The sequence below is a fragment of the Cupressus sempervirens genome, chromosome 1, assembly GCF_028749045.1.
Source record: "Cupressus sempervirens isolate cs-2001-9-10 chromosome 1, ASM2874904v1, whole genome shotgun sequence".
In the NCBI taxonomy this organism is placed as follows: Eukaryota; Viridiplantae; Streptophyta; class Pinopsida; order Cupressales; family Cupressaceae; genus Cupressus; species Cupressus sempervirens.
The window spans coordinates 134,886,658-134,909,788 of record NC_143118.1 but is presented as its reverse complement, the minus strand read 5'-3'; the positions used below and the strand labels follow the sequence as shown (position 1 = coordinate 134,909,788).

At 36.1% G+C, this 23,131-nt stretch overlaps 2 protein-coding genes across 8 annotated transcripts in view; both read left to right on the top strand.

Annotated features, from left to right (window-relative positions):
- Positions 1 to 23,131, top strand: part of DEG7 (DegP protease 7) — a 249,233-nt gene that overhangs the window by 62,596 nt on the left and 163,506 nt on the right. The window lies entirely within an intron of this gene.
- LOC149576532 (uncharacterized) lies at positions 390 to 1,889 on the top strand. The gene is made up of 3 exons (XM_089816326.1): positions 390 to 710; positions 821 to 1,008; positions 1,104 to 1,889. The coding sequence occupies exons 1-3, from the start codon at positions 658 to 660 to the stop codon at positions 1,715 to 1,717; spliced, it is 855 nt and encodes a 284-aa protein (XP_089672452.1). The 5' UTR covers positions 390 to 657; the 3' UTR covers positions 1,718 to 1,889.

The following is a 23,131-nucleotide window of genomic DNA, read 5'->3' as shown; positions in this document are numbered from 1 at the left end:
TCCAAGAGAGGCATCCCACACTTTTTTGGTCACCTTGTGCAGCACACGTCCTTGACCTTCTTTTGGAAGACATAGGAAAACTTGATTGGGTGAGTCCAATTGTGGAAGATGCTAGGCGAGTCTCGAAATATATATATAATCACCCATGGGTTCTCAGTTTGATGAGAAAAGCCACTAAAGGCAAAGATTTGATGAGACCTGCTATGACAAGGTTTGCAACGGTCTTCTTGACATTGCAAAAAATTCTTGACCACATATTGGCTTTGAAGCAAATGTTTGTGTGTGCTGATTGGGTTGCTTCACCTTACGCAAAGAAGCCCAAAGGAGAGGCTGTGGCACGAATAGTGTTTGACGATAGCTTTTTTGCAAAGGCTAAGGAGATTGTGGAGGTAACTTCATTATATTTTTAGTGTATTCAAGTTTCATTATCAATTCATAACTTACTATGTTATTAACTAATTTGTATTTTTCAAATTTCAAATGTAGATGTCTCTGCCCCTGGTTCTAGTCTTGCGCACATGTGATGGGCAGCAATCCCCAATGGGAGGTCTTTATGAGGCCATGGATAGGGCGAAAGAGGCTGTTAGAAGTTACTATCACGGGGCTAGTCTCAAATTTGACCCCATTTGAGAAATAATTGATAGGAGGTGGAACAATATGCTCCACCAACCTATTCATGCAGCAGGCTACTTCCTCAATCCCAAATTCAGGTACTATGATAATTGATTGTCCTTGAAGTTGAGATTTTAATAAGTCTTTATTTTACTTTACTTTTTAAGGTTGTGTAGTAAGATTTGATATCATTTTCTATTTGTTTTAGGGCTGATGATTCCTACTCAGATCCTAATGGAGAGGTCATGGAAGGTCTCTCTAAATGCATTGAGAGAATGATATCAAGTGAAGAGGAGAGAGACCTTATTGTGACCGAACAACAAATCTATGTGGAATCAAGGGGTCCTTTGTTCTCTTCTATGCTAGCAAAGAGAGCAAGATCTACTCAAGCACCAGGTAAAGCGTCAAACTTTAAAATTTTTGCTAATTGATAAGTTGTGCTTCTGATTTTTTTTTTATTGCTTTATAACTTTTTAAATTTTGTTTTGCAGATGCTTGGTGGGCAAGTTGGGGTGGCAATACCCCCAATTTAAGGAAATTTGCTCTCAGAGTCCTATCCCAACCTTGTAGCTCATCCCATTGTGAGCGCAATTGGAGCTTATTTGAGTCCATCCATACAAAGAAAAGAAACAGATTGACTCAAAAACGGCTTAATGACTTTGTTTATGTGCACTATAATCTTAAGTTGTGCATAAAAAAGGTACAGCTCTTAGAACTACCTGGTCCGCTTGATCTAGATGAGATAGATCCTTATTCTGATTGGACAGCACAGGAGCCAAGTCCATTGTTTACACCAGATGAGATCGCTGATTTGGAGAGGCAGGCCATGGAGGGGGAGGCTAACGCTGATTTTCAATTCACTATGGATGACATTGAGGATGAGGACGAGGATGATGATGATTCAGGCGAGGATCAGGTATTACCATTAGGAGGAGATGCATCCTCTTCTAGGACGCCGAGCCAGTTAGTAGGGACGTCGAGCGAGGGGGCACAGCCACAGAGTTCACAGTCATGTAGCTCACGCCCTATCCCAGTGCGGGGCACTTCTTCTAGGACTAGACCCCCTCGCTTTCCTGCTAGTGCAAGTGGAAAGAGGAAGATGTGATTGACATTGTCAAATTGTATTGATGTATTTAGACTTTTAGTATTTACTTCTAGTTTGACAGATTGAAACTATTTAGTAATTTACTATTTTGCTTCCTACCATGAGCATTCTGCATGAGAATGCAATTTTGTACGCATTATACATTTATATATATCTAAACTTCGTTTCTTTCTTTTGTATTGTCTTTAATTAACTTATTAGATGCATCTTCTCATTAAATTTTGCAAAATAAATATATTTTTAATTAAATTTCAGCGGTTTTTTAGGTTCCCGAGTTTTTTTTTTTAAATCGCTGAGTTTTTCCCAATTAAACTTTTGGGGGGCTTGGCGAGTTTTTGCATTTGGCGAGTTTTCCAACTATGGTTATAACAACGAATTTCTTTTGTGGGTTAGGTACTCTTAATATGGGTGCTGTGTTTAACTTTTCCTTCAAGCATTGAAAAGCTGATTGACATTTTTCCGTCCATACAAACTTCCTTTCATTTCTCTGAAGTGATGTAATCAGGTAAGCTATCTTGGAGAAATTCCTGACAAACTTCCTATAGAACCCTGCCAATCCCATGAAACTCTTAACTTCTGTCACATTTTTAGGTATAGGCCATTCCTTAATTGCTTTGATTTTAGACGGATCTACAGCTATTCCCTAAGCTGATATAATGTGTCCTAAATACTCAATTTCCTATTGATAGAAAGCGCACTTTGACAATTTTCCATATAATTTATGTTCTTTTAACTTTTGTAAGACTTTTTCAGATGTTCTTGATGTTCTTCTTCGTTCTTTGAATAGATTAGAATATCATCTGTAAAGACCAATACAAACTTATCTAGGCAATCTTAGAATATGCTATTCATAAGTTCATAAAAGCAGCTAGAGCATTGGTTAACTCGAAAGGTAACACTGTGAATTCATAATGCCCACACCTGGTTCTGAATGAAGTTCTGTGAATATCTTCGTCCTTAATACAAAGTTGGTGATATCTTGACCTCAAATCAATTTTTGAAAATATTATTGCGCCTTTTATTTGATCAAAGAGGTCGTCAATTCTCGGAAGTGGATATCGGTTCTTGATCGTAACCATATTGAGCATTCTGTAATCTATGCATAATATCATGGTTCCATCCTCCTTCCTAACAAACAGTACTAGGGCTTCCTATGGTGACACACTAGGCTGAATCAGTTTTTTGTTTAACATATCTTGTAATTGTATTTGCAACTCCATTAATTCTGTGGTGGTCATATGATATGGTGCTCGAGAAATGGGTTCTGCTCTTGGTAACAAATCTATGGTAAAATCGGAGACGCGAGATGGAGGTCGACTCGGGAGTTCTTTAGGAAACACATCCTGATAGTTCTTTAGGTAGGGATATTTCTCTTCAAGAGACTCCCTTAATTATTCTCTGATTTCCCCATCTTAAAAAATGTAGTCATCACCATATGTGGCATTTATAGGATTTCTCATATCTTCAACTCTTATTGCAAAAATCTCATAGCCCTTTCTTCCATATTTCTTAAGTTGCATGGCAGATATCTTTTTTGATTTATTTTCATGTTTAATCCCTATAATGCTTGCAGATTTGCCTTGATCATCCAAACAATCTATAGTTTTAGCAAGACAATCCACCTTGGCCTTACGCTCACTGAGCTAATTAATGCCTATAATAATGTCATATGACCCAAGAAGTGCTGCATACAGATTCAATCCAGTGGAGCTTCAAACAGACACTGCTCTACCTTAGCCCTTGTCTGGTTTGCATACTCGACTGTCCATGGTTTTGCCATAAAACTAGATCTCTTTGGAAATCTACTTAATAGTTTAGGCTATATAAAACATTCAGAAGCTCTAGTATCAATTAAAATAGAGATAGGGTTCCATCTTACCCAGAGTTTCTATCGGGCCTATTTGTTGTTCTGCTTGTCTATTGTCAAGGGCTGCGTGGATTCTTTTCTGATAAACATGCTGTTGTTGTGGAAGAGGTGGTTGGTGCTGCTGATTGGTGTTGGATTTGATGGGGCTTTTACTAGCATAATGATCTTCCCCACAATTGTATCATCCTGAAGGTGTCCCTTTCTTTTCATTGCTCTTATTATTTTTATTTGTACTAAAATTACTTTAAAAATCCTTGATTCCATTTCCTTTTGATTCTGGCTTGCTAAACTTGTAATCCTTAAACTGTTTCTTCTGAGATCCAGTATCTATACCTAAAGTATTCCAATTTGTTTTCTTTTTATTATCTTGAATGGAGTCATCTCTCTTGATTTTATAATCGTGTCGAACAACCTTCTCTAAAGCTTCTTCCATGGTTCGAGGAGTGAGAACATCAACTGCTCCTCCTATTCTATTATTCAGACCCATAATGAATTTCCTCACTTTCAGATTTCTATCTTGTTGATATGGTGGTACATACTTTAGTAGTCGGGTAAATTTCTCCCAGTACTTGTGTACAGTCATGTCTCTTTGTTTCAGGTTTTGAAAATCCAGCAATTTTTGGTCATAAAAAGTTTGGGGCAACCAATGATTCCTAAAAATGGTTTCAAATTCTTCCCAAGTAATTTCAGTAGTTTTAATGTTTTGCTTAACTTTGGTGTTTCCCCACCATGTAGCATCTTCTCTAGTAAAGTGGTATATTCCCCAAACCGCTTTTGAGGTTTCTGAAAAGTTCCTAATTTCAAAGTACTGTTCCATTTCGGTTAACTAGGCCTTTGCATCCTCTTCGGATTCAGAACCGATAAATTTGGGTGGTTTGATTTTCTTAATATCTGTGGACAGATCACTCACTATTTCTAGTTTCTTTTGTTTTTCAGTTTGAGTGGGTGAAGAGGTTTTCTTGTTGTATTTGGAGACTTCTGTCTCTATTCTGGGAGGAGGCGAGGATTGCATTTCATCTTGGTTTTGCCCCATCTAGGCTGCCATCTCATTCATTCTTTTTTTCATATTATCCAACTTCAATTGCGTTTCTTGCAAAATCTGAAGTAATAAATCAATGGATGATTGTGTGTTTTCACGGATCATGTCATGCTCTACAACGTTCTCATTGTTGCTCATTTTCTTTGTTTACTGGTTTAACCTAAAACTTACAAAATTTTGCGTTAATTTGTTGTATGCATATTTTTAAGTGTGCCTTCAACAATTAAAAGAGTTTGCAATTGAATATAACACATAAATAAACCAATTTGATTAATTAACTTTAATACTTTTGCTGCTGCATTCATGGCAGCCTTATTTACAAAAAATTCCTCTATTGAGGATGTTTACATTATCGAATCTAAATTTTGCTTCTTAGCATTTAGTTCTGATTCAGAGTACATATCCTGCACCATCTAGGCTCTGTGGAAATGCAGAAGAGAGTTGCCCTGACGAGCGTTCCAGTTTTGAATTAGTTTGTTTCTTTAGGCTGCTTTACGAGTAGGAGTCCCTCTGACTCTTTCCTTCTTTATTTGTTGCAAAGCCTAGTTCAGAGTTTCATTGTCTTGGGGCATGGAACAGCAAGTGTAGTTGAATTTTGGCATGTTTTCAATTAAGTACAAGAAGATGGGATGTCGAGCCTTCTTGCGGGGTGTTTTATGTACTTGCATCTTGTACATTTATTCTAAGAACTTTCAGGTTTACTAGTAAGTAGTGTTCCGTAGGTTTAGTGTCGAACCCAGTGCTGTGATACCATATGTAACAAACGGTTTTTCATATAAAGACGGTTTATAAAGAGATTTTCCAAACAATCCTTGAACAAATTACTGAATTCCTTATCATATGACATCAACTGTTTTAACCATCAATGATTAACTGAAATAACCATGTTCAACTGAGATAAGTATATCAATGATCAACTGAAATAACTAGATTAATGATTAACTAAAAATAACTGTATTTAACAATAACTATAATAACAATTAACTATCTTTTTCTACATACAAGTAGAGTAAATGCTTACAGTGGAAAGAAGAAAAGAAATATACAAGTATTATTTGGTGGGTCTTTAGCTGGTTGTGCAAGCCTCGACTTTCAGTAAGAGGAGAAGCATTGACTTAGGTTTAACCTATCAACCTCAGATTATACTTATCTCCACACAATTTATTGAATGAGAAAGACCCTCCCTACCCCGAGATCAGGCTTGGGATACTTTTAGTCTAGCCACCTGAGCATTCTAGTGTTTAGAATGTCTGCACAATTATGGACAGACATGTCTGCATAACTAGCACCTCTGATATCAAGTGATGAATAGATGGAAAACATGCCTCCAAACGACCTTCGCCAAGGTTTTTTTTGATGGATTCAATGACCTGATTATTACGAGGTAATTGGTAAATACTTGCTTGTTATTAACAGAGACCGAGAGGTCAATTTATACAAAAGAATGATCGTAAAGAATAAAGACATTCTATTCTAGAGAAAGCAAGAAATGAAAGCAAACTAAAGCTTAAGATATTTACAAGATAACCATTAACTAATAATAGACGACTTATCTATTATTGTAATACCCTCCCTTAATGGTTAATTTATCGAACACACCAAGCTGTCCTCTGAATTTGACAAACTTATCAGGACCAAGAGGCTTGGTGAGAATTTCTGCAGTTTGATCTGTGATAGGAACATACTACAGATCTATAGTCTCGTCTTCAACCAACTGTTGTATGTAATGACAATGAACATCCACATGCTTGGTTCGTTCATGGAAGACTGGATTCCATGCTAACTTGATAACGCCTTCGTTATCAACAAACAGAGTAGTCTGTCCTACTGGTGACATCTGCATATCCCCAAGCATTCAATGAAGCCAAACAACTTCACATCTTGCCTTAATAGTCCCTTTGTATTCAGCCTCTATAGAAGAGAGAGAAACTGCTCGCTGCTTCTTGCTGGTCCATGCGACTGCAACAGATCCCAAACTGAACACATATCTAGATGTTGACTTTTTATCATCAACAGAGCCTGCCCAATCTAAACTTGTGAACTCACTGAGCTTAGGATTAAAACTCCGAGAGTATAGAAGTCCATAATTTGAAGTGCCCTTCAGATAACAAAGCACACGCTTTGCTGCCATCCAATGATTAGCCTTAGAAGCTATCATAAAGCATGAAATATAGCTGACCGTGAAGCTGATATTAGGCCTTGTAGTAGAGAGGTAGATGAGGCTGCCTACTAGATGCCTGTATGTAGTATCATCAATGGAAGGAGAGTTAGACTTTGCTGATAACTTGAGACATTTCTCCATAGGTGCAGATGTAGGTTTGCAATTCTGCATTCAGAATTTGTCTAATAGGGCCCTGGCATATTTGGACTGAGAGATGAATATACCAAAAGACTGTTACCAAACTTCAACACCTAAGCAATAATGCACGGGCCCAAGGTCAGTCATATCAAAAGACTGACATAACTTCTGTTTGATTCCTCGAATCAAAGATGCCAAATTGTCAATGATGATCAGATCATCCACATAGATAACCAGAAGGATGATGTCACTGTCAGTAGTTTTGATGTACAGATTTGAGTCTGAAGAACTCCTCTTGAAGCCTTGATCACTGAGTTACTTATCAATCTTGATGTACCATGCTCGAGTGGCTTGCTTCAAACCATAGAGAGCTTTTACCAATCTGAGAACCTAATAGTCTTTACCAGCAACCTTGAAACCAAGAGGCTATGTCATGTAGACCTCTTCATGGAGATCACCATTCAAGAAAGCCCTTTTTACGTCCATTTGATGGACCTTCCAGCCAAACTGTGCTGCCATGGCTAGGACTAATCTGATGGTGCTCATCTTTGCAGTAGGAGCAAAGGTCTCCTCATAACCAATACCTTGACACTGAGAAAAGCCCTTTGCCACTAAACAAGCTTTGTACTTATCCAAAGTACCATCCGATTTGTATTTGATTTTGTAGATCCATTTGCAACTAATGGGTTTCTTCCCTGGGGGAAGATCAGAAAGGACCCAAGTGTTGTTTTTCAGCAGGCACTGGTGTTCAAATGTCATGGCTTGTTCCCACTTTGAAATTCCTTTAGCCTCGGAATATGTTTGAGGTTCAAACACACTGTGAATGTTGGTCATAAAAGCAAAGTTAACAAAATTTGTAGTTTTGCTCTTTTTCGAGCAGTTCTCCCATTAATGAGCTCATCATCACGAAGATCAGCGTCTTAGCCCACCACTTAGGTCGGATAGGAGAATGACCAATAGAAGTACTAGGAGATGCTTGATCAGCAAGATCCTCATTAGAAGAAGCTAGATCAAACTTAGGTGAAGCATCTACAAAGCGAGGTGATCCTGCAGGAGAAGCTGGAGGTGTCTGTACAGGGATTACTGGAATAATTGGAGCTGCAGGAGCTAGTGGAGCCCTCCCATCAAGTGGACCTAATGGAAGCTGACTTTCCAAATCATGAACCTGCATAGGTTGGTCTGCTGGATCAGGCACAGGAGAAACAGGCATGAATGGTCCTCGCTGCTCATCAAAGACTACATCACGGCTGTATATGAGACGAGATGTCTCAACATCAATCAGGCAGTAGGCTTTGTGAAGACTGCTATATCCAGCAAGCATCAGTTTCTGACTCTTGGCATCCAACTCAGTGCGTGAAGCATTAGGGATCCAAACAAAAGCAAGGGAGCCAAAAACCTTCAGGCGACTGATTCTAGGCCTGCGACCTAACCAAACCTCTTTTGGAGTTTTACGTTTGACCACCACTGTGGGTGACCAATTCAATAGATAAACTGCAGTGTTAACTGCTTTTGCCCAAAACTGCTTTAGAACATGTTTGTGTTCGAGCATGGCACAAGCCATCTCGGTGATTGTCCTATTTCGACGTTCAACTACACTGTTTTGTTGTGGCGTGTGGGGTGTGGTTAACTGGCGTTTGATGCCATGTGTATCCAAAAAGCTGGAGAAAACATTAGAACAAAATTCTCCCCCATTGTCTGATCTAAGAGTAATAATAGATTTACCAGACTCTTTTTCAACTAAGGTTTTAAACTTCTGAAATACAGTAAATGCACCCACATTTTTGTACTGAAATCATCTACAAACAATAGGAAATACCCGTACCCAAGAATAGGAGTGACCATAGGGCCGCAGATATCAACATGAACAAGTTGAAGTACTTGAGAAGCTCGCCAAGAATCGCCACTGGGGAATGGTGTGCGATGTTGCTTCCCAGCTTGACATGCATCACAAACTCCAAGGTGTTGAGTCTGAATCTTTGGCAAACCAAGAACAAGCTCATCCCGAGCAAGTTGTGAGAGATAATGCACATTTAAGTGCCCATATCGTTGATGCCAAAGGGTGCTGACAGAAGATCGCCGAGCAGCCATAGCTAAGTGCTGAGAATCACCGGAATCAGTAAGTCTGGAAAGATCATGATCCTCAAGACCTACTGCAATAGTAGACTTAGTCGCCCGATCAATGATGGTGCACTGATGTGAACTGAAGGTGACTGCCAAGTGTGGAGAATGTCGTAGTAGCTGATTGACTGAGAGTAGATTTAGTTCCATCCCTGGAACGTAGTACACATCAAGGAATATGAGATTCCTCCCAACAGATTGAATTTGAATGTTGCTACTGAACTCTTGTTTCTACCGATCTTGCTGAAGCAACACGGTGCAAAGATCAGTAAACTTTAGATCAACACTAGTAGATGTGATGTTGATAGTCTCGATAAAATGCTTATAGGATTTTGGTAAACTCCGAAGAGTGATTACCACAATATCCTCTTCCTGCATCTTGCGACCGATGGCAAGTAGTTGATCACGAATTTCTTGAATTTGCTTCAGGTATTTTTGGAGTGTGGTGCGCTCATCCTTGACAATAGAAAACAGAGTGTTTTTCAGAAAGAAGGCTTTGCTCTTGTCGGAAGTCTCATGAAGACCTTTCAGATCTGTCCAGATTTCGGCAATTGTCTTGCCGGATGGAATTTGAGAAAGTTGATCATCAGCTACAGATAATTTGAGAAGTATTGCTGCCTCTCGATTATTCAGATCCCATGTATTTTGATCAGGACCCGGAGAAGTCGAACGCTTCGTAACACCCAGAACAAGTTGATCAGTGTTCCGATATTCAAAGATTGTGATGATGCGCTGCCTCTAGGTTCCATAATTGCGACCATTGAATTTGGAATTATGCTCGAGCAAAATATTCATCAAAGATGCCATGGCATGTTTTTCAATAAGAAACTGGGAAAATCTGTGAAGGCACGTTCTTTGAGGCAAAAATACGAAAGACCTAGAAGAATTAGAGAGTGACCTAGAAGAGAGCTCGAAAAACCTAGAAGGAATCTGTTGTCGTTTTCTGGATCTGCTGGCTCGAAAATTGAGGCATCTAGAGAAAATAGACACAACTCGGTTGAGCTCTCAAAAAACCCAAGAATCTACAAGCAAAAAAATTTTTCGACCCCAAAATTTAGGGTTTCGAGCAAAATATGGGTCGGCAGCCAAGGAGGTCAAAAACAACAAAAAATGGTGTTTTGCAGGTCAAAAAATGCCCGTTTTTCTTCAGAATTGAGGCGTGTTTTTTGCATGGACGGTAGAGAGATTAAAGATTGATGCCCGGAAGTCACAAGATCAGGAAAAAGTGACGTTTTTTTGTTCTGAAAAAACGTAGATGCAGGCCGTGATTTGCAAAAAAAAAACAAGTCTGCAACTTGTTTTTTTTTTTTCCAAACAGACCTGTCTTGCAGCTCAAGTTTCCACACGATTTGTAGAAAAAAACGAGTTTGCAACTCACTGTTTTGGAGCAGAGGAAACACGTGGGTCGAAAATGAGATATGCAGCAAAAAAAATGGCAGTAGCTAAAGATGCGATTTTTCAGTTGATGTGCAAATGAGCACACGATTGGCACAGAGGGTTCAAACCCTAGCTCGAGTATTTTAGGCTGATACAAATTTCTCTAGGTAGAAAACCCTAGGCGGGTTTTAGAGAAATTAACTGAAAATAATTTCAAAAAAATTTAAACAAATAATTTCAAGAAGAAATTATAATTTTTTCCGAAAAAATTCAAGTATTAGCTTTGATACCATATTATGAGGTAATTGGTAAATACTTGCTTGTTATTAACAGAGATCGAGAGGTCAATTTATACAAAAGAATGATCGTAAAGAATAGAAACATTCTATTCTAGAGAAAGCAAAAAACAAAAGCAAACTAAAGCTTAAGATATTTACAAGATCACCATTAACTAATAATAGCCGACTTATCTATTATTGTAATACCGATCACCACCGTTTGACTTGACAATAGGGAAACAACAATATGTACATGCATGAGCTATTAAGCAAAATTATTTGGTTTTAATTGTATCATAACTGATTTCACTTCCATGTCATTGCAGATTTCATCTCACCTCTTCACCTTTTCATGGCTATACAATCGGTGAGTCCTTGGTGTTTGGAATCTTAGAGCAATCGGTTCTATTGTGTTAATTCATGACATTTAGATGCTTCCAACATTTCACAATCTATGATTTGAGAGATTATATTCTTTAAGACTTGTAGAAATAAAAGTCATTCGATTTTGATTTCCAATGGCAAAAATAATTCAAGACATACTTTATAGTAGCAACTTCCTTAGGTTATTTAAGTATGAATGAGCATAATCTGCAGTTTATTGCTATGGAAATCAAAATGCATTAATAGTTGTTAAAGGAATTATAGCAGTATATGGAAAATGATCAAACACATGACTTGGTATAAATTCTAGAAATGTCCGAGTCTTGCTAGATGCTTGTGTATCAAACTCTTCTTCAAATTGATTACTAGGCGTAACCACAGTATGTAAATGCTAGCTCAACTTCAGCAAGGAAGAACAATATACGTCAATCTTAAAACAAGAATGGCAACACTATAATCTGCAGAGATTTCGATTGAAGTTTGCATAGATTTGAATGGTAAGTGGAAGCTAGAAATATGAGCAAAGGAAGGACGAAAATGATGAAAGAAGTCGGAAAAGATAGAGGGGGTCGATCTTGAGAAAGGTACTTGGGTGCTTGAACAGATATATCCACCTCTCACTCTCAACTTCTATTAAAAAGAAATAACGTGACTCCTTGGCTTCCGTAACAGAAAGAATATCTTGGCTCTTTGAACGCCAATTAAAAATGCTAATTGTTAAATCGGTTTTTGAAAGAAAAAGAAAGACTAAAGGTTGGAAGAAGACTTGAAGATTAAAAATCAAAAATATTTTAGTTTATATCTATCTACGTATACATAGATATATTTGTGAGGTGGCATCATTATATTATAAGAAAATAATATTATGGTGTCACTTTATATTTATATCTATATGTACTTACATAGGTATATATTAAAATAATATTGTGAAAAATCATTCAAAATCCTTTGAGGTATGTATTATATTTTAATTAATTTATTTTATGTTTTAAATTGTTTATTTAATAGCTCATGCAGTCCTTCAGTTGTATCTTGAAGTTCAAGTCACTAGGTCCTTGCCAAGGCAATTTAAGATCATACCTATCAATTGTGATGACTGGACTAGGCTAGTATCCCATTCCGTTGATCCCATTTAGCAATGCTTCCCCCCTTCATCTTCTCCCGCAATCACCCATGCAATACTTCCACGATAATAACAAATTCCATAATAATATTCATATCAACATTTAAAGAATTTAATTATTAACCATAATTTCAAAACCAAGCAACTGCAAAACATCACATGACAAATAATGGATAACGACCATCTTCATTAACAGTTAATACTACAGATATAAATAACTACCTATTTTACATGATTATGAAAGAAAAATACGTTCAATCTAATAGCTATGAGCAAATATAAAATTAGGGCAAAAATTGGGATGTAACTGTATACATTCAGCAAGTAGAGATCTCTAACATTAGACATCCAATACCAACCACCAATGAATGGTCAATCAATTGCTAAAGACCAAGTCAACAGTTATGAACTTAATCAGCACACAATTGAAAATTGAGTTAGCCGTGATGTTAACATAACTAAATTGACATTTATTTATCCATTCAAAATGTGAGTCATAAGGAAGAAGTAAGAATTAAATTGGATGGAGAGAAAGAGAAATTATAATATATCTAGTTCTGAACACAAGTTATCACTTATTCATTATGAAGAAGATAGTGTATTAATAAGATATAACTCGTATGGAAACAAGGGGTTAACAAAATGAATTAAAATGAAATGGATGAAAAGAACAAGATTATTAGTTATTCATATTAGAAATGTTTATCTTGTTAAAAGGAAAAATAATCAATGTATTCAATTATAAATTGATCCATTTTAGAATCCATAGTCAATGGAATTTATCATTTAAATATGGAATTAAGGCATATACACCAAGGGACATTACAGTGGTATTAGAGTATGATCTTGCCATCTTGTAGGGCGAGTCTTAAAATCAGCATATAAGAACAAAGAATCATCAGTGAAGGTGAAGTATGTAAAAAGATTGTAGATACTTTGTAATAGACAAATGATTGAATTATACAAAACATTATAGCAAAATTGTGGATAACCTTTTAACAAACTTGTGGAAGAAGAAGTGAACACTAGTCCTTTGGCAAACAATAATATGAGGTCCATCAGCACATTAATCATTTAGGATTGATCATCATCTAAACAAATAACTTTCATCTCAGATTAAACCATACATGACATGTTCTTGTCATCATGCAGAATATTGAATTTGTTGAGATCGAGAGGAAGAAGAAATAGACTACTCCAAGTAGCCACTAATAAGAGGAACATAAAGCATAGTAATTCCTAGAAGGAATTAAGGCAAAGAGCTAACCTTTCTTAATGACTTCACAAGCTATTCTATAATTGAATACTCTTAAGGAAGTGAGGTAGGGAATCGAGTATTCTCTGAAGGACAGTACACATTGTTAATGAAAATCATATGGATATAAATAAGGCCTAGGACGAGGAAGAATTGCCTCCTAGGAAGGATGGATATATCAAGCTTGATTATCCATAAGGTCTTAAAGAGAAGCATCGTGAGAAGATGGGGCTTAGTGAAGACCTGTTCTAGTAATTAGAGCCTTGTGAAGCACTCCAGGAGCTAAGCATCTGATCACAACTTCTCCTGAAGAAGGGCTTTAATTGGGAATTAGGATCATATGAGTTAATGACTTACAAGCTTGAATAATATTCTTGTCATGGTTTTGGAGTACTAACATATGACGCAGTTCTATTTGTCAAGGAGTTAGTCACCAGTAACACGAAAATGGTAATTAGAGGAAGGAATCTACCAAAGCTTTTTAACATGTGTATGCATTGTGTCTGCGTCGTGTCTTCATGCATCAATGTGTATATTTGGTGTCTGCATCGTGTCTTCATACACTAATTATATATATTTTGTGCATGCTTATGTTTTTATATATCCTAATAAATGTTTCTTAATGAGGGCTAAGAATGAAGGACATTCCTAGTGAGCGTCAAAAAGCAAGGACATTCTTAGTGTGTGGCTAGCATCATGGACATTCGTAGCGATGTGTCGAGATTGAAGACATGTAGTCAAGATTGGACTAAAGCATTCTTAGTGAGTGTTGAAACTAAGAGGATATTGTAACTGAATGTTGTGATTCCAAGAAAGAATTTAAAATAGACTCCATATCTCTCAAGGCTTACACATACAAGGAGAAAACAACACTTAGTAAAGACAATCACGAGTGTTGCTATAAAACAAGATAAGTCCACCTTTGAGTTATTCTTATGCATTTTAAAATTGATTATTATGATGAAATATTTTAATATTAATTCATTTGTATATGATCCTTCTAACCTCAACATTAAATTGTCATTTCAGGGTTCTTTGATGGATATCATAGTTACACTAAAGAATTGAATTGCTTGAGGACAAGCAATTTTGGGAAGGGTGGATTGTAATGTCCCCATTCCGATAATAGATCTTAATAATTAATATAGAAAATAAAATAATAAATCCTTTTAAATAAATAATAATATTGAAAGAACCAGTAAAATAATATAATATATTCTCAATATATTAATATTATGTGAAATAACAATAGAAACAAATGAATAAAAGAGATATAGTCTCAATGTAATATATATAAGTTTAAAACAATAATTATAATAATAATATATTATTATATTATTAACAATATATAAGATAATTAAATAATAATCTTTTAATGAATAGTATAAAATAAACATTTAATATAATAAGCAAAATGAAATATTATCATAATAATAAATATACACAATATAGTATTAACAGTGATTAAGAAGGTAGCCACCAAGGAAAAGACGTGACCCTTCCCTCAGTCCTCCTCCCACACATATAAGACAAACATGGACGGAATTGTAAAGGGGAGGAAGGAAGAAGCATCAAACTGGAAAATATAGTTTCAGCAGCTCCATGTGTGTGGACTATTTAATAAAATAATTACTCTCATCTGTGGAAAAGTATGGATTTCTAAATGTCGACTTCAGGGAATTTAGAGTTCATAGTACTCTTATAGATTTAGCGCCAAGGCTATAGAGGGTATTAGAGCATTGAACACACACATTACCATTGCACTCAGGATTAATAAAGAAGAAGAAGAAAAGCGTCTGCCTTTGGAGGATAAGGAAGCGGCTGGAGATTCACCCAAAACCGAAGGAATGGAATCATTAGAGGTCACTAAGGGAATATGCAGAAAATACTAGAGGCTCAAATAATACATGGAAAAAGGAAAGAGATCGAGAAGTAACATCTTAAGTAGGCGACTGAAACAGCAGAGAATATATGATGGAAAGAAAGCATCGAGGTTCAAGCATTTGGATATAAAAGGAGGAACACATACGACCTACAGAATCTGACTTAGCATTATGATGTTGCACTCAAACAACAATATCTGACTTGGCATTCATTATTAGAGCATTTCTTGGAAATATTGGAACTGCATCCGGCTATCCAGGGAATAATTTACAAATGCCCAAATCTATAATAACAAGGTCTGTAGCAAGTAGAGAGTAGAGAACAATCTATCAACGTATAATCATTTGAAAGGCCAGAATTGAGGAGAGATGAGTTGTGTATACATTCAGCAAGTAGAGATCTCTAACATTAGACATCCAATACCAACCACCAATGAATGGTCAATCAATTTAAAGACCAAGTCAACAGTTATGAACTTAATCAACACACAATTGAAAATCCAGTCAGCCGTGACATTAACATAACTAGATTAGCATTTATATATCCATTCAAAATGTGAGTCATGAGTAATAAGGAAGAAGGAAGAATTAAATTGGATGGAGAGAGCCAAATTATAATATATCTTGTTTTGAACACAAGTTATCACTTATTCATTATGAAGAAGATAGAGTATTAATAAGATATAACTCGTATGTAAACAAGGGGTTAACAAAATGGATGAAAAGAACAAAGATTATTTGTTAGTCATATTATAAATATTTATCTTGTTAAAAGGAAAAAAATCAATGTATTCAATTATAAATTGAACCAATCTTACAATCCTTAGTCAATGGAATTTATCATTCAAAGATGGAATTAAGGCAGATACACCAAGGGGCATTACACAAAGTGGTGCTCCATCGCTACCATGGCCATATTATAGAATAAACAAATTCTGTCTGTACACTCTTCTTTTGGAACCTGCCATTTACTCGTTTCACACTAAAGCTGGTGTGAACAAGTTCTGATTTGCGCTATCAGCATTTTTGCTCTCCAATTAATAGGAGCCCTTAAATAGGCCTTTTCATCATGAGTAGAAGTGGGATTAAGTTGTTTAGTGTAGTAAGATTTTTTTCACCCCTTGTTATTAGTCAAGATGATATTGCGAAATTTTTCGATGACATATTTCTTTATTTCCTTATTACTATTCGGACAAGTATGGATGTTGACATCCCATTTTTGCATCCACTTGTCATTTTGCTTCATCCACGTGCCTTTTTGTCTAACAAGTTTTTCATCTATGACTAGCTTGGGCCAATGATGTTTTTCCAAACCTTGAGTTTTCTTCAAATAACTTAGCATCTGGAGTAATACGACGGCTTCGAATGGAAAAGAACCCACCTCAGCCAATAAGATCTCATAGGGCACCATAGGTTTGACTTTGAGGTTACAAGTAATGAAGTGTTTTTGAATTCTTTCTACCTGTCGCCATTTCGGTTTGGACATATTGCTGCCCCAAACTTCACACCCATACAAAATCACCGGCATGACCAGCAGACCAAAAAGAGTTTTCATGGTTCCCCAATCCGATAATTCTGCATTCCTACACCTGTTTTGTAGAGAATATAATGCCTTCTAGCCTCCTTGAATCCTTTTTGATCTGCATGTATCCCAATTGAGTTTGTTTTGAAAATCTATACCCAAGTATTTGTACACTTTCACAATCTCTAGTGGTTTACCCTCAAACAGGAACTCGTCTGGTATATCCCTATTCTTTTTCAGTGAGAACATTGACTATTATTCCCCCCACAATGTAAAATTTCCACTCATTCTTGCATCACATCAAGTATGGCTAACAACTTCTTTTCACCATAGCTCACGACCATCAAAAAATTGATTATACCCAGCTGCTTGAGTCTTGGAGAACACATCATCAAGTAGTTGATGACTACTCTGTTGAAGTTAAAAACTCAATGAAACTTCTTGCAGCACAATCACATAAACTGATAATCCAATCACAAGCATATGTAGGTAGAATACGAAGCATCAACTCATAAGCTGCACCACCAACAAGAGAAATCTTATCTATATCATAATACCTCCTTAGTAAAAATATAATTTTCTTGTAGCAATAGATTATTCTGCTTTGATACCATGTTAAGTAACATGGAGCTTTTATGCAAATGTAATAATATGGCCATTATAATTGATATGTTCTAAATGCAGATTTGGAACTTATATAAATATGAGAGGACACATGTCTCCAAGGTTTAATCATCATTTAATTAATATATATTTCATAATAATAATTAGTATACTATATATATATATATGTATAATATATATGTATTATATATAATATAATATATATTCTTATTACATGAATACGTATATATAGAAAATGATGATTTACCAATAACAACAATGTATCTCAGATTGAATTTATCTGACTGAAGCTGCAACTTTAACATATACTAATTGTCATCTAGAATCATTTGTTGCCCTCTTAGTGCTGGATTGCTTCCGTATAGGCCATGATTGGTTGATGACCATGGTAGAAAGTGCCTATTGCATCTTCATTGGTTGTCTCAAGACGATTGTGTTGGATGCAAATCTAGTCTTAGCAACCTATTGGAAAAAACTATATTTATAAAATTTGAAAAACAAATCACTCAAGTAAACATAAAAGCAAAAAATTGCTTTCTTGTGAGATGCCTTTAGTAGCTCTAATTACAAGAATTGTTTAAAAATGGATTTCAACATTTGGTTATGAACATTCGGGTCTCTTTAGCCTCAAAATATATTTGTTTATGTCAATATATTTTTGTATTAAACTTTTGTGTTAAGTAACATGGACCGTTTTTGCAATTGTAATTATATTTCCTTTGTTATTGATATTTTCCAAATGTAGATTTGAGGGTTCATAAATATGACAGGAGATATGTCTCTATAGTTAATCATCATTAATTAGTATATATATATATAAAAGAATAGTTATCTAAAGAAAGCATATGAGTTTTCCATTTAAAGTAATTTTTTATCAATTTTAGAAAAGATCCAATTCCATGTATTTAAGAGAGGGATCAATAGAGAAAGACATACCCAAATATCTGACAATATCATTTGGCCCTAACCATTGCCATCCTTTGTTAACTATCCATTCTGGGGGAGAGGGACCATCCTATGATGTATGATTTATGAGGAGTAATTTTGGCCCTAGAGACCTCACAAAAATATAGGAGTCTGCTAACCATGTTGTCAAAGTTGCCTTCCTCCAACTCAATAAACAATGTTGTATCAATTGCAAGTTGGGCATTAAGCAAAACCTCTTGACTAGGAAGAGTGAAACCTTTAACCAGGGGCTCTATGTGAGTAGCCCTAAAAGTATAATACATAACATCAACAACTATCACAAACATAGAAGGTGCAATTGGACACCCTTGTCTAATGGATCTTTGTAGAATAATACTATCGTTGGTATCACCATTAACATCAATGACAGTCTTGGGGTCTTTTAGTAGAATATCAATCCATTTACAAAAATAAGAAGGAAAGCTAAAATCCTGAAGCATACCCTTCACAAAGGGTCATTCAATATGGTCATATGTTTTTCAAAATCAAGTAAAACCATCACAGTATTTTGATCATCATTTCTAGCCCAGTGCATAACTTCCCAATTGGTAATCAGATTCTCAAGAATAAACCTTCCCTTTATAAATCCTGATTGTGTTGGGGATATGAAATCATTTAATAGGTTTCCAATTCTTTTAGCCAGAGCTTTAGCCACAATCTTATAAGAAAGATTTAGCAACGTGATTGGCCTCCAATTTGTGATGTGGGATTTATCTCCCCCTTAGGTAATAATTTGATAACCCCTCTATTGACATTAGTTCCTAGAGACCCAACCTTGAAGGCAACTTCATGTACTTCTAAGAGCTCGAAGGCAATCCATTCCACAATGTGCTTATAAAATTCAGCAGGAAGACCATCAAGGTCGAGAGATTTGTCATTGGCAAGAGAGAGAATAACATCTTTAATTTCTTGAAGGGATATGGGCATCAACTTGAGGCATTGTTCAAGCCTAGATTTGTTATCCTTGGTAAATTCTGTACCTTGTAGAAAGAAAAAATAGCGTCTTTAATACAATTAGGATCATTAGTGACATCATGATTAATCTGAATTTCCTCAATCATCTCTCTTTTGTGTTTGGCTCTAATGATGTTAAAGAAATATTTATTCTCACTGTCTCCATCCTTCATCCAATTCATCCTAGCTCTGATCTTCTTACCTTTAATTTTGTATTGTTGATGCTTTCTCAGATGGCATTTAGTTTTTGCTAGTCTCTCTTCCAGCTGTGAATCACATCCCTTCAATTGAAGTTCTTTTTCAATAAGGTTTAACTTGCTTTGAAGCCATTGCTCCTCTCTATTTCTATCTATGGCTTGTTTTTAACCTATAATCTGATAAAGCTTCCTCCAAGAATCCACAAGAACATTCCACCATTCTCTAGGTTGCAACTCAGGGTTACATAGCTTACAAAGACTAGTAAGCATGCTAATGGTATCATCATTATCCTTGCTCTTAAGCAAGGAAGTATTAAGTTTGAACCTTGCACTATTCTTTCTTTTGTCATTAGGGATGCTATCCACACACACATTGACATATATTGGATGATGATCTGACCAAAGTAATGAGACTCGGACTTGGCCCAGAGTCGGCAAGGGTAACTCGACAGTAACTTGACAAAGTGACAAAACCCTTGAAATTTAGAGATTTTTTAGGATTTTAATAAATTTCATGCACCCATTATTGAATAAAGTTTAAGACACTAACATCATGAAATAGAAGGTAATTTGATCAGACACATAACATACATCGATTACACAAGTACAAAGGTAAATTTTAGATGTATTAAGAAAATTTTGAAAACAAAACTTAAAAATCAGACGAGTCAGATGAGTTAGCCGAGTTAGCTAGGGGAGTTAGTCGAGTCACCCAGCCGAGTCAGGCGAGTCAACCTAGTCGACCCGTCAAGTTAGGATCGGGTCATTTTGACCTGGCTGAGGTAGCTCGACTCGCCGACTCGGATGACTCGCCCAACTTGTGGCGAGTATCGTTACTCTAGATCTAACATAGAAAAGGGGGAGACAATCACAGGAGCATGTCCATCCTGTTTTTTTTACAGAGAATATATGCTTTTCAATATAGATCGTATCCAATCTACAATAAACTCTTTGTGATCCAACTTGATTGTTGCACCATGTAAACCAAATGCCACAAGGCTTTTTTTTTGAGATCCAAAGTGTCAACAATTCTAAATTTCCTCTTGAAGTTAGCCCAGAAAAACTGTTCATTACGTTCCAACAATGAAGAACCCCCTTAGACTTGTCTTCCTTGTTCTCTATTATGTTAAAATCACCAACAAAAATCTAGTGCGCCTTGGGCAGATTATTGGACAACCATTCCACCAAACAACTTGATCTCGATAGTCATTAGGGGCATAGATATTACAAACCCCAATTAAGAGCTCATTATGTTGAAAGATCCCACAAGGCTCTATAATAGGAGGAGGAACCATTAGATGATATCCTACAAGCCCATTGTGGCCGTACAATAATTGCAGTACCCGCTTACCTCTGAGATGATTGGAGTAAAATCCAATAGATTGATCCCATATGAATTTCAGCATGTTATAAGCTTGAAACCCTAAAACCTTAATCTCTTGAAGACATATGATGTCCTTATCCCTAAGATTATTGCACCATTTCCTAACTATGTACTTTTTGTCAGACATCTCAAGCCTTAACACGTTCTAGCTATGTAAGTGTCTCATTTATATTGTAAAGATTTTTTATTCTTGTAGAGTCTGTTAAAACAATCTGGAAGATCTTTCCCCGATTTTCTATTATCATTGGAAAGAGATTGCCTTTCAATCATTTTACTCTTTTTTTTTTTGAATTTTTATTGGTGACTTTAGTGAATGGCTCTTCATTAACAATGTCAACTGCATTGTCATTATTCTAGCAGACTATTGATTTTAATGTCCTAACTAGAACCTTCTCTATTTAGGGTTTCATGGAGGGCTTTCCTAAACTTTTCTGCTCTTTCATTAATGGTATTAAGAGCTAGCTATTGTGCATTAAGCTTGGTTGGTGGTAGAGCTATGGCATTACCCTCGACCTTCTCCTTATCAGAATTAGAAAATGGTTGGCAATCTATTAGGGAATTGGACAGACCAGAGCCTGAGGGCACTACATCAAAATCTTTTTTGAAGAAAGGGTTATTTAGGCTGATAAACTTATCATTGTCCGTAGTTTCTTTGAAAACCTTATTAGGGAAACCACAATTCGGGCTCTTGGGAGATTTTTGGCTACCAATTAAACCTTTTTCTGTAGGTGGATTGGTTAGATTAGAGATATTAACCCTAGAATTTTCCACAATACCTCCTTCTTTACCAGCATCACTCACATTCATTCCCTCTGTAGGGATTACTATCAAAATTAGGCTTTTGCATGCTGCAAAGAGCCAAACACTCCTTTTATGGTGTGTCCATTCTTTTTAAAATGGAAGCAAGACCCTAGATTTCCTAGAAGGGAAACTTCCCACAGAAATTTCTCCTCTTCTAGGTCCATTGAGGTGTAGTTTGGAAATTCAATATCGGGTGCTAGGGCTATTAGAATCCTAGCATTAAGATGCAGTAGGGTATACCTAACATCTTCCACTTGTAAAATAGAGCCAAGAGATTGAACAATTTGAGCAATAAAGGGCTAAAATTTGGGCTGAAAGTTTTTGATTTCTATCTAGTGAGGAGTGGCACGGGCTACAACCTGCTTGACTTGTCCTTTAGCCGACCATAGAAAGGCCCTAAACAGTGACCTACCTACATTCCAATGAATGTTTTTTAAGTGCTCTTTCTTGTATTCCATGGGTTTTAAAGAAAAATAAAAAATCCCTTTTGAATCATTCTACAGAAACTTATTTGGATTCCTAGCTTCCTCCCTCTAATGTTAGCAATCCAATCATCAAAAACTTGCTAGAAGGTAAAGAATTTGAAGGATTTGAGCAATACAAATCCACAAAATCCGAAGAACACCTGGATGCAAGAACCTGTCACAGAGAAGAAAAAACAAAGAGAAGGCAAGCGTTTGGCTCTAAAAATATGAAAGAATATATTATGAGACTGAAGGAACGAATGAAATTTACAATTGATCAATCCTTATAGAAAGAGATCGTAAAACCTAAAAGGAAAAGTCTAAGAGGTAAATGCCATTTAATAATTACTATATAATCATTTAATGGATATGAATGAGCATAAAGTGAAACCTTAAGAAGGGAGTAGAGGTAATTTAATAAATGAATTTAAATTAATCCTTTACTCTAACACCCCTCTTAAGATGAACAACAATGTAGCTACAAACAATGCATGAAAAAGCAAGGAAACTACACAGCTGAAAGCAAACTTGGGTCCCAACAACAAGGCCTGATTAGGTGCCCAATCACAACCAAATCTCTATTAAACGGAGAAATAGGGAAAACCTCGTGGGAAAAACCCTACTCCAAAAAGAGATAGAAAGAAAAAGTAAAAATGATATGTCTCAAGAGACTCTTCCAATACCATAAGTAAAATGAAACTCCCCATGATAGAGCCTTGAGACTCCATAGCTCCCCATGAAGGGTGGATCTCTTGTGTCAATGAAGACCAAAGTGACTCCAATTTGAAAGAAACAAAGGCACTGGACAAGGAGGATGAAACCCCTGAATGTAAGGTGAAGCTGGAAATCCTAGCTAATGCTCAAAGGAGAATGCATGAG

Bases quoted from the DNA above. Each gene is read 5' to 3' on its own strand.
- LOC149576532 (XM_089816326.1), top strand. From the start codon at position 658: ATGCTCCACCAACCTATTCATGCAGCAGGCTACTTCCTCAATCCCAAA. The intron at 711-820 runs GTACTATGATAA...TATTTGTTTTAG, and splicing joins TTCCTCAATCCCAAATTCAG to GGCTGATGATTCCTACTCAG. The intron at 1,009-1,103 runs GTAAAGCGTCAA...TTTGTTTTGCAG, and splicing joins AAGATCTACTCAAGCACCAG to ATGCTTGGTGGGCAAGTTGG.